The sequence below is a fragment of the Aquarana catesbeiana genome, linkage group LG03 (genome assembly GCF_042186555.1).
Source record: "Aquarana catesbeiana isolate 2022-GZ linkage group LG03, ASM4218655v1, whole genome shotgun sequence".
NCBI classification, from domain to species: domain Eukaryota; kingdom Metazoa; phylum Chordata; class Amphibia; order Anura; family Ranidae; genus Aquarana; species Aquarana catesbeiana.
In genome coordinates, this window is record NC_133326.1 from 89,181,550 (window position 1) to 89,196,256 (window position 14,707).

Sequence of the window (14,707 nt, forward strand, 5' to 3'; positions counted from 1 at the left end):
AGAACATGGAAATGCATTTATTTTAGTAAATATAAACTGCTAAATACCTTTTCTCATCAACAGTATATAGCAGTCTTGTGACTTCTATCAGTGTCTGGTTAAAGCGTGTAGGAGTTTTCATTCTACTCTGACTGCCCTATAAGGCTGCAGGACCCCTGACCCTCTTTTTGGATAGTGCTGATTGTCCCTGTGCTGATCACATGCACCCTCTCAAGAAATAAAACTCTCTAGCAATGTACACCAAACTGATCATGTGCAGAGTGACTCCAAAGGCTCTGTCTTATCAGGAGATAGATTGGGGACAGTGGAATAAGGGGAGAATCAGAGAAGACAGAATCAAACAGCTTTTTTACACAATGCAGAGGCTTAACCCTTTAGGTTCCACAGCGAGTATAACAAGCATGCTTTACTGCATATAAAGTGCCTTGAAAAAGTATTCATACCCCTTGAAATTTTCCACTTTTTGTCATGTTACAACCAAAAACATAAATGTATTTTATTGGTATTTTATGTGATAGACCAACACAAAATGTTTATTTGTATGTAAATGCACATATTTGTGAAGTGGAAGGAAAATGATAAATGTTTTTCAATCTTTTTTACAAATGAATATCGGAAAAATGTGGCGTGCATTTGTATTCAGCCCCCTTTACTCTGATACCCCTAACTAAAATCTAGTGGAACCAATTGCCTTCAAAAGTCACCAAATTAGTAAATAGAGTCCACCTATCCACACCATCCCCACCGTAAAACATGGCAACGGCATGCTTTTCTTCAGCAGGGACAGGGAATCCGGTCAGAGTTGATGGGAAGATGGAAGAAGCCAAATACAGGACAATCTTAGAAGAAAACCTGTTAGAGTCTGCGAAAAACTTGAGACTGAGGCGGAGGTTCACCTTCCAGCAGGACAACAACCCTAAACATACAGCCAGAGCTACAATGGAATGGTTTAGATCAAAGCATATTCAAGGGTTAGACTGGCCCAGTCAAAGTCCAGACCTAAATATAATTGAGAATCTGTGGAATGACTTGAAAATTGCTGTTCACAAACGCTCTCCATCCAATCTGACAGAGCTTGAGGTATTTTGCAAAGAGTTATGGGCAAAAATGTCACTCTCTACATGTGCAAAGCTACTAGAGACATCCCCAAAAAAGACTTGCAGCTGTAATTACAGCAAAGGTGGTTTGACAAAGTATTGACTCGGGGGGCTGAATACAAATGCATGCCACACTTTACATATATTTATTTGTAAAAAAAAATGAAAACCATTTATCATTTTCCTTCCACTTCACAATTATGTGTCATTTTGTGTTGGTCTGTCACATAAAATAGATTTACGTTTTTGGTTGTTACATGACAAAATGTGAAAAATTTCAAGGAGTATGAATACTTTTTTTAAGGCACTCTCTTCATTTGGTAGGTGTTAAAATTTATTGTGTTACGCATACATTTTTTTTTTTATTCTTGGAATGATCTTAAGGAATAGCACATTAGAATATGCTTTTTAAATCATGTTGAAGATTAAGTGATATCCCTTTTAAATTCTTAGTTTGAATTATTCTACCTTAGTCCTGCTTTTGTTATCAGTTTGTTATTTGTCCAAACGTCTATATACATGGATATAAAGCGTGTAGTAGCATGACATGACATGACATTTCTAAAATATTAAAGATTATAAACAAAATTAACCATTTATACAAATATCCATTTCTTCTGCAGTTTAAACAGTGACATCACAACCTCAGACAGCTCCGATGATGAGTATCTACTACAGAGGTCACTCAGACGCAACACAGTTCACATGTCACATCTGAAATTGAAACAACCTAAAACTAATGAGCAAGACATTGCAGAAAATGAATCCACACACCAGCGTAGAATACAGACACAGGTTTCAGAATCTAAAAGTAGCACAACTCCAAGAGAAGATGAAGAGAAGTCCAAGTACAAGCGCATAGATCCACTGAATCCTACTAAAAGTGCTAGGATTAATAAGAACTATACATCAGACAGCGAGGAGGATTCGAAATACCATAGTGAACATCAGAGAAAAAGGTACAATACAAGATATACTGCAGATAATGTGAGGCTTTCAGAATGCTCAAATGCATTTAGTAAATTTCAAAATTCTGTTTCTAAGAAGTAAAGCATTCTTTCTAAAGATATAAATTGAAAAATGTCCAAAAGTCATAGACTTTCCTAGCAGAGATAATGACAACTGCTCTGGGTATAGATATATTGATCATTTACTCATCAATACAGTGGTAAAAATAAAGTATATTAACAATTGAAATGCTAAATATTTAATGAGGGAAGGGGAAAGGGAGAGGAGATCCAGCAAGTTAGATCACATGGCTTTACATTTCTGGGTTTTGGACAGTGATAACTCTGCTGATCTTGTTACTCCTGAATACTGCTTCTTTGGCTCCAGGTCACATGACCCATTGGATTTGCTTATTACAGCTGAAAGAAAAGGTGACTTTAAAACCATCACTCTCTTATTTTAACACCTGTTTAAAAACATTCCCAATGTTGGGGTTTAGATACAATGCATACAATGTGTGCATATGCAATGTAACAAATGATAACAAAAACATGTTTAAAGCGGGGGTCCACCTAAACCGCCAAAAAAAAAAAATATTAAAAGCCAGCAGCTACAAATACTGCAGCTGCTGACTTTTAATACATGGCCACTTACCTGTCCCAGGGTCCAGCGATGTCAGCAGGCGACGCCGAGAACCCGCTCGGTTCTCGGCAGCTGCCGCCGCCATCCTAGGTGAGGGAATCAGGAAGTGAAGTGTTGCGGCTTCACTTCCCTGTTCCCTACTGCGCATGCACGAGTCGTGCTGCGCATCGTAACTGGTCCCCGCTATCTCCTGGGAGCTGTGTGTTTCCCAGGAGACAGCGCGGACTGACAGGAACAGGCATAGACTCCCATGGGAGTCTATGCCGGAAGTGGGTGCAAATACCTGTCTTAGACAGGTTTTTTCCCCCCCCCTCCCCCCTGAAAGGTGCCAAATGTGACACCGGAGGGGGGGAGGATTCCGAAAAGCGGAAGTTCCATTTTTGTGTGGAACTCCGCTTTAAGTAAATGATGATAAGACTGCTATTATCTATTGCAGCTTATCTGGTCTGCAGAGAGTGCAAGAGTGCATGCACTAAACTTGATTTACTGAGATCTGCTGTTCATAGGTTGAGATACAGTTTGAAACAATATAAGTACCATATACAATTCCTCTCTTCTGACATCTTCCCCAACTCTCTAAAACATGCACTTGTCAGCCCCATACTTAAAAAGCCCTCACTGGTCCCATCCAATTTTAACAACCTACGCCCTATCTCCTTGCTCCCCTTTTTATCCAAACTCCTTGAACGTCTAGTCTACAACCGACTGAGCGACCACCTTGCTGATAAAAGCCTTCTTGATCCCCTTCATTCTGGATTTCGTCTTCAACACTCCACAGAAACTGCTCTCCTAAAACTAATAAATGATCTACTAAGGGCCAAAGCCAAAAGACACTATTCTGTACTTCTACTCCTGGACCTCTCTGCTGCCTTTGATACGGTTGACCACCCCCAACTCCTCAAAAAACTCCACGCCCTTGGTCTCTGTGACTGTACTCTTCGCTGATTTTCTTCCTACTTATCCAACCGCACCTTTAGCGTCACTTACAATTCTACTTCCTCCTCTCCTCCTCCTCTTCCTCCTCTCAAAATCAAAATCGATGGCACAACCATAAGTCCATCCCCGCATGGCAAGGTCCTAGGTGTAGTCCTGGACTCTGAACTCTCCTTTTTAAGCCCCATGTCCAATCACTGTCCAAATCTTGCCGCCTCAACCTCCGCAACATCTCCAAAATATGCCCCTTTCTAACCAATGACACAACAAAGCTCTTAATTCACTCCCTGGTCATCTCTCATCTCGACTACTGCAACTCTCTCCTCATTTGCTTACCTCTACATAGTCTATTCCCCCTTCAATCCATCATGAATGCTGCTGCCAGTTTCATTCACCTTACCAATCGCTCTGTGTCTGCTACTCCTCTCTGTCAATCCCTCCACTGGTTTCTGCTCACCCAACAAATTAAATTCAAAATACTAACAACTACTTACAAAGCCATCCACAACTCTGCCACAACTACATCACTGACGTAGTCTCATAATACCAACCTAATCGTTCTTTTCATTCTTCTCAAGACCTCCTGCTCTCTAACTCCCTCATCACCTCCTCCCATGCTCGCCTCCAGGATTTTTCCAGAGCCTCTCCAATCCTGTGGAACTCCTTACCCCAATCTGTCTGAATATCTCCTACTCTATTAACTTTTAGACGATCCCTGAAAACCCTCCTCTTCAGAGAAGCCTATCCTACCCACACCTAACAACTGTATTTTAATTTTCTCCATCTGATCATTTCCCACAGCTATTACCTTTTTGTTCCGCTTGACCCTACCTTCTAGATTGTAAGCTCTAATGAGCAGAGCCCTCTGATCCCTCCTGTATTGAATTATATTGTAACTGTACTGTCTGCCCCCATGTTGTAAAGCGATGCTCAAACTATTGGCGCTATATAAACCCTGTATAATATTAATAATAATGGTGGATGGGGGAGGGACAGGTAGGGTGTGGCATGCTGTAGTTTTACTATAGAAGTACAATTGACCTTTAATGATAACATCTGTTTAATTACTTTAGAAAAACAGTACTGTGAACATTTCCTTTAGGGTGCATTCACTTCTGCAAATGCACCCTGCCTGTGGTTAGATGCGAGAACCCCAGCAGGGGTGTAAATGTACCCTTATCAAAGAGAGACCTAAAAACCTGCCAAGTAAAGGCTGAGGCCAACTGATAATGCTTTAAATCACTGTGGATGATTTGAGAAAAATAGAGTAAGTGACATAGCCACTCTTAAGAGTCAGTAAGAGTCAAGTAGATAACTTTAATGGTTTCTACATGCTGCTATCAGTTATACAAATGTGGATGGTTAGAAATTTTGTGCATAATGTTAAAGTACACAACATGAGGCTTTTTAGGCATGTATAAAGTAACAAAACCATATTTAAAAGGCTCAATGTCAGTTTTAGTTAATTGATCGGTCCAATTAGGTCAAGAGTACATATGGGAATATTGGAGTAGTAGAGAGAACATAGTGACATATTAGTAATATACATCAGTGTATGATGTTTTATGTACAAGCACTGTTTTGTTTTTTAAGTAGTTTCATGTACAATACAATTGATATTGAGTCTTTTAAATATGATTTTGTTACTTTGTACATGCCTAAAAGTTAAATTTTCTAAACTTTAACAAGATTTAGATTCTATGGAATTTTGGCCTGCCACGAAACATCAACCCTCATATGGTTTAAAAAGAATGATAAGCAACTCCAGAGGATATCATGGCTGTCTATGGTTGGGGCAAGCACAGTCACTCAACACCTCTGCTGACATCTCCAGGTCCCTACACTACCTTCCACTTTCCTTGGAGAGCAACCCAGTAGTTCTAAATATTGGGGTAATGCTAAAAAGTAGATTGCTAGAGTATGCTTGGTTGCGATATAGCCATTCATTCTGACACCTAAAATGGCCTTAAAAAAGCTTAAATGCTTCTAAACAACATACATGCTTTCCTTAATCCATGTTCCATGCCCCTTTACGGTGCCTGTCCTGGGTGTGGGGACCAGCATTTCTTGCTGCTTTCCGCTGTTCTTCCCACTGGTCATGTTACTGTGCCCATGTTAAATCACAACACATAACCCTCTGTGGGCCAAGGGGATGGACAACTTCAGAAGCTAATTGGCAGTGCCCACCTCACAAAGAAGAGATGTAGGCACTGCAAGATGAATCATCCCACATTGCAAAGAAGAAGAGTAAACAACGACATAAAATTAAATAAAAAGGTGTGATTAGTTAGGGGAGGGGGAAGCAGGCAGAGAAATGACATTTTGTTAACGCTTAGAGATGAGCTTTAATTCTGTATTTAGCTGAAAGTATCTAGTGTGTTATTACTTTTAAGCAACTGAAAAATTGTTGGTGGGTATCTCTGTAATGGCTAAGGAAAGAGGCTCTTAAAGGGGGTTGATCCACAAAGAGGGCAATGGTGCAGATTCTGTTAGTATTCCGTAGCTGCAACCTTCCTGATATAAAATGCTGTTTCAGCTGGAGTAAGTATCGCCAGGTAAAAGATGATCATTTCCCTTGGAGGTTTGTCCCAAAACTTTATTGAGGTTACAGTGGAGTCAATGTTTTTTGGGGGATTAGCCTTTCCTCTTCTTTGGGGCTAATAGGTCAGTAAACAAATAAAAATTCAATAGTAGATACATTTGGAAATGGCGGATTATGAATAAGGTTTTCTATGATATTTATACATACAGTATATTTAAATGCAAAAAATATATTTTTTTAAACATACCTATAAAGCTTAATAAATGTATAGACAAAAGAATACATGTATATAGAAATAAAATAATATAAAAATTATTGAAAAATAATATGAAATTAATTTTAAAAAACAGATCAAGAGTATATAAATAGTAAATTATAAATGCTATAATAAAGCGGTAGTTCAAAAAGAAAATGTTAATAGAAAGCAATAATACACATAAAAAACATAAAAAATATATTTTTAAAAATGCATCATTTGTCTTCAGGAGCTGTGGTATAGTAGTTCTAGGTAAGAGACAATGCTATAAGCTAAAAGGTTGAATGGGAAAAAAATATGCATCTGTTTGTGAGACATGTCGTATATACTTTATGTATATAGAAATATTATTATTAGTCATGAATGATCCATGTTGATTAACACAGTAACCTTGACTATTCTTTTACGTGGATCAGTGATTATTGCAAAGCTTACAGGAAATAAGTAACTGTTTGAGCAACAGGATTTAAAGTGGCTACTATGTGGAAATTGTATTTGGAAAAACACACAGACTGTAAAGCTAAAAGTTATAATATATCAAAGCTGTCAGCAGCTGTGAAGAGAGCTGCTGCAGTGTGTCCCTGTGGTTGGAAGTGGGGGATAAGTCACTAATTAGGAGTGGGGATGATGGGGGAGGTTCAGAGATGGAGGGACATCTGAGGATCAAGCATTGGGTGACAGGATGCTGAAAGAAGGGCCAGTGGGGCATGACAGAATATGTCATGTGACATATAGGCTCCTTGATCTTCTCCAGTGGTGGGGGGTCCTTGGAGATGTAGACAGCTGCTGTGACCTGATGACATTATCATCATGAATACACTATGGATGAAGGGTGCATTGGTGATGCCCCTCAAGGGCAGGGTTATGACAGCCTTCATTCATAGTACGTCTTCAGTTTTGAAATTTTGTGGTAAAATAAAAAAGAAGTACTGCTGGGGAAAACTAAAGGTAAGTATTGCAGCCTCAGCTGTTTTTTTATTTTATTAACTGGAATGGGGCCCTTATTATTTAATAAAATGCCCACAGTTGGGCTTTAAGCCTTCACTTGTTTAATCAAACACCAGTCTACTAAAGTAAATGTAATTTTCACTAGAGATTCACAAAAGTATTGATAAACCAGAGGTGCCAAACATTTTTACTCTGAGATCTGGCAAGTTTTGGTCATGTTTATTGTTGTCTTTATGTTGCAAGATGGCTTATTACTTCCACTGTGCCTTTACCTACTATCTTTCTCTGTACCAAGTATTGCTTCTTAATAGGATGGAAATGCTTCAAGGGGAACTATAGTCTTTTTAATGTTATTTAAAAAAAGACATGAAAAAAAAAAAACAACTTAATGTGAATAGTCTTTTCGATGTGTTTTAATTCTTTAAAAAAACAATATAGTTTTTAATTGTATTCATAACCTAAGATTTTTTTGCCTATTACATACGTATGCTTTGCTTTCTGTATAGTACTCCCACACAATTCACACAATTGTTATGTCACTAATAGAGATGGGCAGAACACCGCCTGGTTCAGTTCGCACCAAAACTCTCAAACATTTGAAAAGTTCGGACCCAAACCACGAACCCCATTGAAGTCTATAGGACCCGAACTTGAAAAATCGAAAATCACCATTTTGAAGGCTTATATGCAAGTTTTTTGCCCGTAAAAAGGATATGGGGGCCCGGGTACTGCCCTGGGGGACATGTATCAATGCAAAAAAAACTTTAAACAAAAAAAAAAATTTAAGGGAGCAGTGATTTTAATGATGCTTAAAGTGAAACAATAAAGATGAAAATGTCCTTTAAATAGTGCCCAGGGGTCCCCTTAGTCTGTCTGTAAAGTGGGGCATCTATACCCTGTATAGTATCTGCTGTAGCAAAACATTTATAATAAAAAAAATGACATTTAAATTGCCAGAAATACAATATTGCTGGCAAAACAAAAATGTTAAAAAAATTGCGTGTGGGTCCCCCCACCGATCCATACCAGGCACTTTGGGTCTAGTATGGATTTTAAGGGTCCCCCCAAAATCCATACCAGACCCTTATCCAAGGATGCATCCTGGCAGGTCAGGAAAGGGGAGGATGAGTGAGTGTCCCCCCTCCTGAACCATACCAGGCCACATGCCCTCAACATGGGGTGATGCTTTGGGGCGGGGGGCTCATGTTGATGGGGACAAGGGCCTCTTTCTGACAACCCTGGGCTGTGGTTGCTGGGGTCTGCGGGCAAGGGGCTTATCAGAATCCTACCCATTCACCAAAAAAGTGTCAAAAAGAAATAAAAACACACACACAGTTTTTGATAATTCCTTTATTAAAAATAAAAAAATGTCCACCAATGTAGATCCATCTTCAATTACGACCCTGCCATTACCGTGTTGAAGGCTCCACCCGAGATGAAAAAAAGCTCCAACGCGATGAAGGCTAATCGCCATCTGATAGTTCTTAAATAGGTAAGGGGCGGAGCCACCTGGCGATGTCACCTGGTGTCACCGCCCCGTGTGCCATCACTGATTGGTGCATACTGGGTCGGTGACGTCACCTGGGGGTGGTGCAACCAGGTGATGTCGCCAGATGGCGGTTAGCCTTCGTCACAGGCAGAATGTCTTTTTTTTCAGGTCCGGTGGTGACGTCTGCGTCGTGAGTGATGATGGTTTCACATCGAGGGACATTGTTTTTTTATTTTTAATAAAGGAAATGTCGAAAACTGTGTGTGTGTCTTTTTTTCTTTCTGACACTTTTTGGTGAATGGGTAGGGGTACTATGTATCCCATGCTCACTCACATAGGAGGGGCAGGATCTGGGGATCCCCTTGTTAAAGGGGGCTTCCAGATTCCGATAAGCCCCCTGCCCGCAGGCCCCCACAACCACAGCCTAGGAAGAGAGCCGTGTCCCCATCAACATGGGGACAAGGTGCTTTGGGGCCCCAAAGCACCCCCCCATGATGAGGGCATGTGGCCTGGAATGGTTCAGGAGGGGGATGCTTGCTCCCAGGCTGCATGCTCAGATAAGAGTCTGGATTTTGAGGGGGACCCCACGCCATAAAAATATTTAAATTGGCATGGGATTCCCCTTAGAATCCATACCAGACCCAAAGGGCCTGGTATGGATTGGGGGGACCCCCAATCTGTTTTTTTTTTTCATTTTTTTCTATTGCCGCCAATGTTCTCTTTTTCATTCAGCTGTTAGCAGGGAAGCCCATTAACAGCTGATGACTCATCCGTTGTTAAGGATGCAGCGGCCGGCTTCTCGTCCCCCTCCTTAACAACCACAAAACTTTGCCAAATCAGGGCTTAGAATGCACTGTGCAGCGTGCAGTGCATTGTGGGGTGCTCAGCGGGTGAACATCCTGCCAAGCGCCACGAAAATTGGGGTGTTTGCCCAAACAAGCAAACAGGCGATGTTCGGGCTGAACTTTTCCCCGGCTCAAACTGTTCGCCCAAGTTTAGCCACTAATTTAACCAAACAGGAACAGAGTCTGGTTGAAAGCAATATATTCTCTGTAAATCTCTAGTTACATGTAAAAACCACAGTGGACCTCTAATCTCAACAGCTGTTAAGCAAGTAGGGAGGATAATTGCAATTAAAGACACAACTCCCTCTAGCGGCTTTTTTTTCCCCCAAATCTCTATATTTCATTCAATAACAAAAATATGAAAGAGCAAGCATGTAGAAATGTTAAATTCCTATCAATTATTTACGATAATTTTTTACTCCATGATAATCTGGGATGTGGTGTATGTGGAAACTATTTACTGGTTCAGACCTACACATTCCTTAACTACTTTACCAAAATTTAAAGTGGTTCTAAAGCCTCATTAAAATGCACACAATTTAGATCAAAAAGACACACTAGCAATAAATCCATGATTATTTTTACTTTATTATTTTTTTTTTTTTTTTATTATTATTTTTTTTTTTTTTTTTTACATTACTACCTCTTATCAGCTGCATCCTCTGTGATACTGGTACCACAGTGCATGAACTTCATCACATGGCCCAGGTTTTCATGATTACATGTATTTTATGTAAATAAAAAAATATATACAGTATAAATGATAGATAAAATTAGAAAAAAGAATGAGGAAGGACATCTGGTTACAAAGGATGGGGAGATGGCAAAGGTATTGAATTTATTCTTCTCCTCAGACTTCACAAGGAAATCGGGGGGGGGGGGGGCTTCAGTAACCAAAACTGCAGTGTTTATCCTCATGACACATCACAGGAAGCAACTCCATGGTTAACAGAGGACAGAATTAAAATTAGACTTGGGAAACTTAACATTAATAAATCACCAGTACCAGGTGGCTTGCATCCCAGGGTACTGGTACTTAGGGAATTCAGGCAAGTAATTGCCAGACCATTGTTCCTTTTACTGACAGTCTACTGACTGGAATGGTACCAGGCGATTGGAGAAAAGCCAATGTAGCACCGATATTTAAAAAGGACCCAAAATACATCCCTGGGAATTACAGAGCAGGTAGCCTAACATCAATAGTATGCAAGCTCTTGGAGGGGATGATAAGGGACTATATACAAGATTTTAGTAATAAGAACGGTATCATTAGCAGTAATTAGCATGGATTCATGAAGAATCGTTCTTGCAAAACCAATCTATTAACCTTCTATGAGGAGGTGAGTTGCCATCTAGATAAAGGAAGGCCCGTAGACGTGGTGTATCTGGATTTTGCAAAAGCATTTGGCACAGTTCCCCATAAACGTTTACTGTACAAAGTATGATCCATTGGCATGGACCATAGGGTGAGTACATGGATTGAAAACTGGCTACAAGGGCGAGTTCAGAGGGTGATGATAAATGGGGAGAACTCGGAATGCTCAGAGGTGGGTAGTGGGGTCCCAAAGGATTCTGTGCTGGGACCAATCCTATATTTTCTATTCATAAACGACCTGGAGGATGGGGTAAATAGTTCAATCTCTGTATTTGCAGAAGATACTAAGCTAAGCAGGGCAGTAACTTCTCTGCAGGATGTGGAAACCTTGCAAAAAGATCTAAACAAATTAATGGGTGGGCAACTACATGGCAAATGAGGTTTAATGTAGAAAAATGTAAAATAATGCATTTGGGTGGCAAAAATATGAATGCAATCTATACACTGGGGGGAGAATCTCTGGGGGAACCTAGGATGGAAAAGGACCTGAGGGTTCTAGTAGATGATAGCCTCAGCAATGGCATTCAATGCCAAGCTTCTGCTAACAAAGCAAACAGAATATTGGCATGCATTTAAAAGGGGATCAACTTCAGAGATAAAACGATAATTCTCCAGCTCTACAAGACTCTGGTCCGGCCGCACCTGGAGTATGCTGTCCAGTTCTGGGCACCAGTCCTCAGGAAGGATGTACTGGAAATGGAGTGAGTACAAAGAAGGGAAACTAAGCTAATAAAGGGTCTGGAGGATATTAGTTATGAGGAAAGGTTGCGAGCACTGAACTTATTCTCTCTGGAGAAGAGATGCTTGAGAGGGGATATGATTTCAATTTATATATACCGTACTGGTGACCCCACAGTAGGGATAAACGCGAACAGAGGCTTTTGCTTGTGTTGGCATAGCTGCTGCCAATGATTTTCATGGGGAGGCAGAGCACAGGTGGAGCTACTGCCTGCTCACATGTTGGGATGTTGGGGCCCTGGCAACCCTAGGATGCGAGGATGTAGTCTTAAGAGCAAAAGCACTTATGTACAAGTGTCCCTGTCGGAACAAATGTGGGGAAGTAGGCATATATATATAATGGGAGATAGGTGGAATAGGCTGATTTAAAGCATAAAACTATAATATAGGCCCTGCTGTAAAATGTTAAGCATATGGGTAAATGAAATTAATGAAAAACGTACATTTTATAAAAGGAGGGAACAGAAACAAATGTATACTGTCCGTGATGCTTTTACTAGTACTGCTCAGACCTTGAAGAAGGGGACATACCCTGAAAGCTTGTCCTGAAAAATTGCATGTTAATGCACATAAAAAAAGTATCATGGACAGAACTCAATTGTTTCTGTCGTAAGTGCACTAATACGGCTACAATCAACTCATGCCAAAAAGAGGGGAGATTAATATCACTTTAATTTAAACATCAAAATTATCTCAAAATCTTGGCTTTCTGTAAATACTGTATACATCTTCTTTAATGACCATTCTAACAGCTCCTCTTAATCTATGCACAGCTGCAAGTAACAGCACGCAATGATTTTTGTGCATACAGTATGTCATGTACTGTACATAAGCATCTTTATTAAGTGTGATAAAGTAAATGTATAATTGGGAACAATGCACCCCTTACTGTCAGATAAACATATTAGAGATAATGTTGACTCTGTGATTATTTTAAAGCACACAATGACACATTTTAAAAGAAAACAAAGGCAATTTAATTTGAGATTTACTATTACTGGCAGCTATAAATTTAGAGAACACTCAGATTGTGTAGAACAACTGATCTCACTGTTTCTAAATGTCTTAAAATTTTACAGGTGTGACATCAGTTCTCTCTCATATCACATCACTAAATGCCAAGGTGTGCTTAGATTATACTACCAATATAGGGTACTATAAAAAAAAATGGCTGCTGGAAAAAGTAACTGTGTTTTATTACCTAGTAGAATCAGCACACTGAAAACTAAACACATTGGGTTTGATTTACTAAAACTGGAGAGTGCAAAATCAGGTGCAGCTATGCATGGTAGCCAATCAGCTTCTAATTTCAGCTTGGTTAATTAAGCTTTGACAATAAAACCTGGAGGCTAATTGGTTTCTATGAAGAGCTGCATCAGATTTTGCACTCTCCAGTTTTAGTAAACCAACCCCATTCTTGCAATATTGACTCTACCAGTGGTGGCTGGTGCTCAAAATTATTTTTTTGGGGGGGGCACAAACAAACGGAAAAAAAAAACATCAATTGCAGCCTCACTGTGCCCATCAAACGCAGCCACTGTACCATCAAACGCAGCCACTGTACCATTAAACGCAGCCACTGTGCCTTCAAACGCCGCCACTGTGCCCATCAATTGCCACCATTGTGCCCATCAAACACAGCTACTGTACCATCAAACGCAGCCACTGTGCCATCAAATGCAGCCCCTGTGCCATCAAAGCAGGCACTGTGCCCATCAACTGCCACCACTGTGCCCATCAAACGCAGCCACTGTGCCATCAAAAGCTCCCACTGTACCATCAATTGCTCCCACTGTGCCCCATCAAATGCTCCCACTGTGCCATCAAATGCTGCCACTGAGCCATTAAATGCTCCCACTGTGCCATAAAATGCTCCCACTGTGCCATCAAATGCTGCCACTGTGCCATCAAATGCTCCCACTGTGCCCATCAAATGCCGCCACTGTGCCCCCCCGCCCGCCGTCTGTGCCCGGCACTTACCCTGTCTCGGTGGGGCAGCAGGTGACAGCGGCGAGCGGTTTCCTCCATGTCCTCAATCTCTTCTCTCGTCCTCTCCTCCCATCCTCTTGTCAGGAATTGGAAAAGACCAGATTGTGTGGACTGCACAGAGAGAACCAAAATGCACGTAAAGTAAATATATAAGCGTTTATTAGGATAATGATATACAAATACACAAACACCTCCAAAACAAGTGACAATAAACCCAAACAGCGACACCCAAATAACAAATAACTATATACAGAAGATGGGGAATACCGTAATAAAGAAAGTGAGCCAGGCCAGGGTCATACACAGAGGATGAGCAGATAAACAAGGGCAGTTCCAGAGAAACAAATGTAAGTCAAGCCAGGGTCATACACAGGGAATCAGCAGATGGGGAAAGGTGAATGGGAATCAGGGCACAAGGCAAGGATGAAAAGGAACTGGAACACAGGAAGGACAGGATCAGGACAGGCTCAGGATGGGGGACAGATACAGGATCGGGATCGAATACAGGTTCAGGTCACAGGTCAGGGCGCAAGGACGATACCAAGGCAATGAGAGCAATCATCAGTCGGATATTTATATGAATACCTGTAATTAGCCTCAATTGACACCTGAACGCAGGAGGTGCTGTCTGCTCCACAGTGCCGGGAAACACCCGCTGGTGGACACCGGTATTACAGCCAAAGGATCCAACAGTGCCACCAACAGGCGAATCCCGCCACTACAGATCCAGAGTGTTGGAAGACACCCGCTGGTGGACACTGGTACTGCGATCCAAGAGACCGACAGCGCCACCAACAGGCGAACCCTTTCCTGACACCTCTCCTATGATTGGATGCCTGATAGGCGTCCAATCACAGTGCCTGTTGTTTCAGCCAATCAGGTGACGGGTGTCCAGCTCTCCCTGG

General features: G+C 41.0%; 1 protein-coding gene across 3 annotated transcripts in view; it reads left to right on the plus strand.

The window, feature by feature from the left end:
• The window catches only part of LOC141131485 (tetratricopeptide repeat protein 24-like), a 215,218-nt gene that overhangs the window by 105,660 nt on the left and 94,851 nt on the right, over positions 1 to 14,707 (plus strand). For 2 of the 3 annotated variants that reach the window (XM_073618810.1, XM_073618811.1), the window contains exon 8: positions 1,721 to 2,056. The exons of the other annotated variant lie outside the window; for it this stretch is intronic. In XM_073618810.1, the coding sequence (XP_073474911.1) occupies positions 1,721 to 2,056 (336 nt within the window). The remainder of the gene's footprint in view (positions 1 to 1,720; positions 2,057 to 14,707) is intronic. 3 annotated transcript variants of the gene reach the window in all.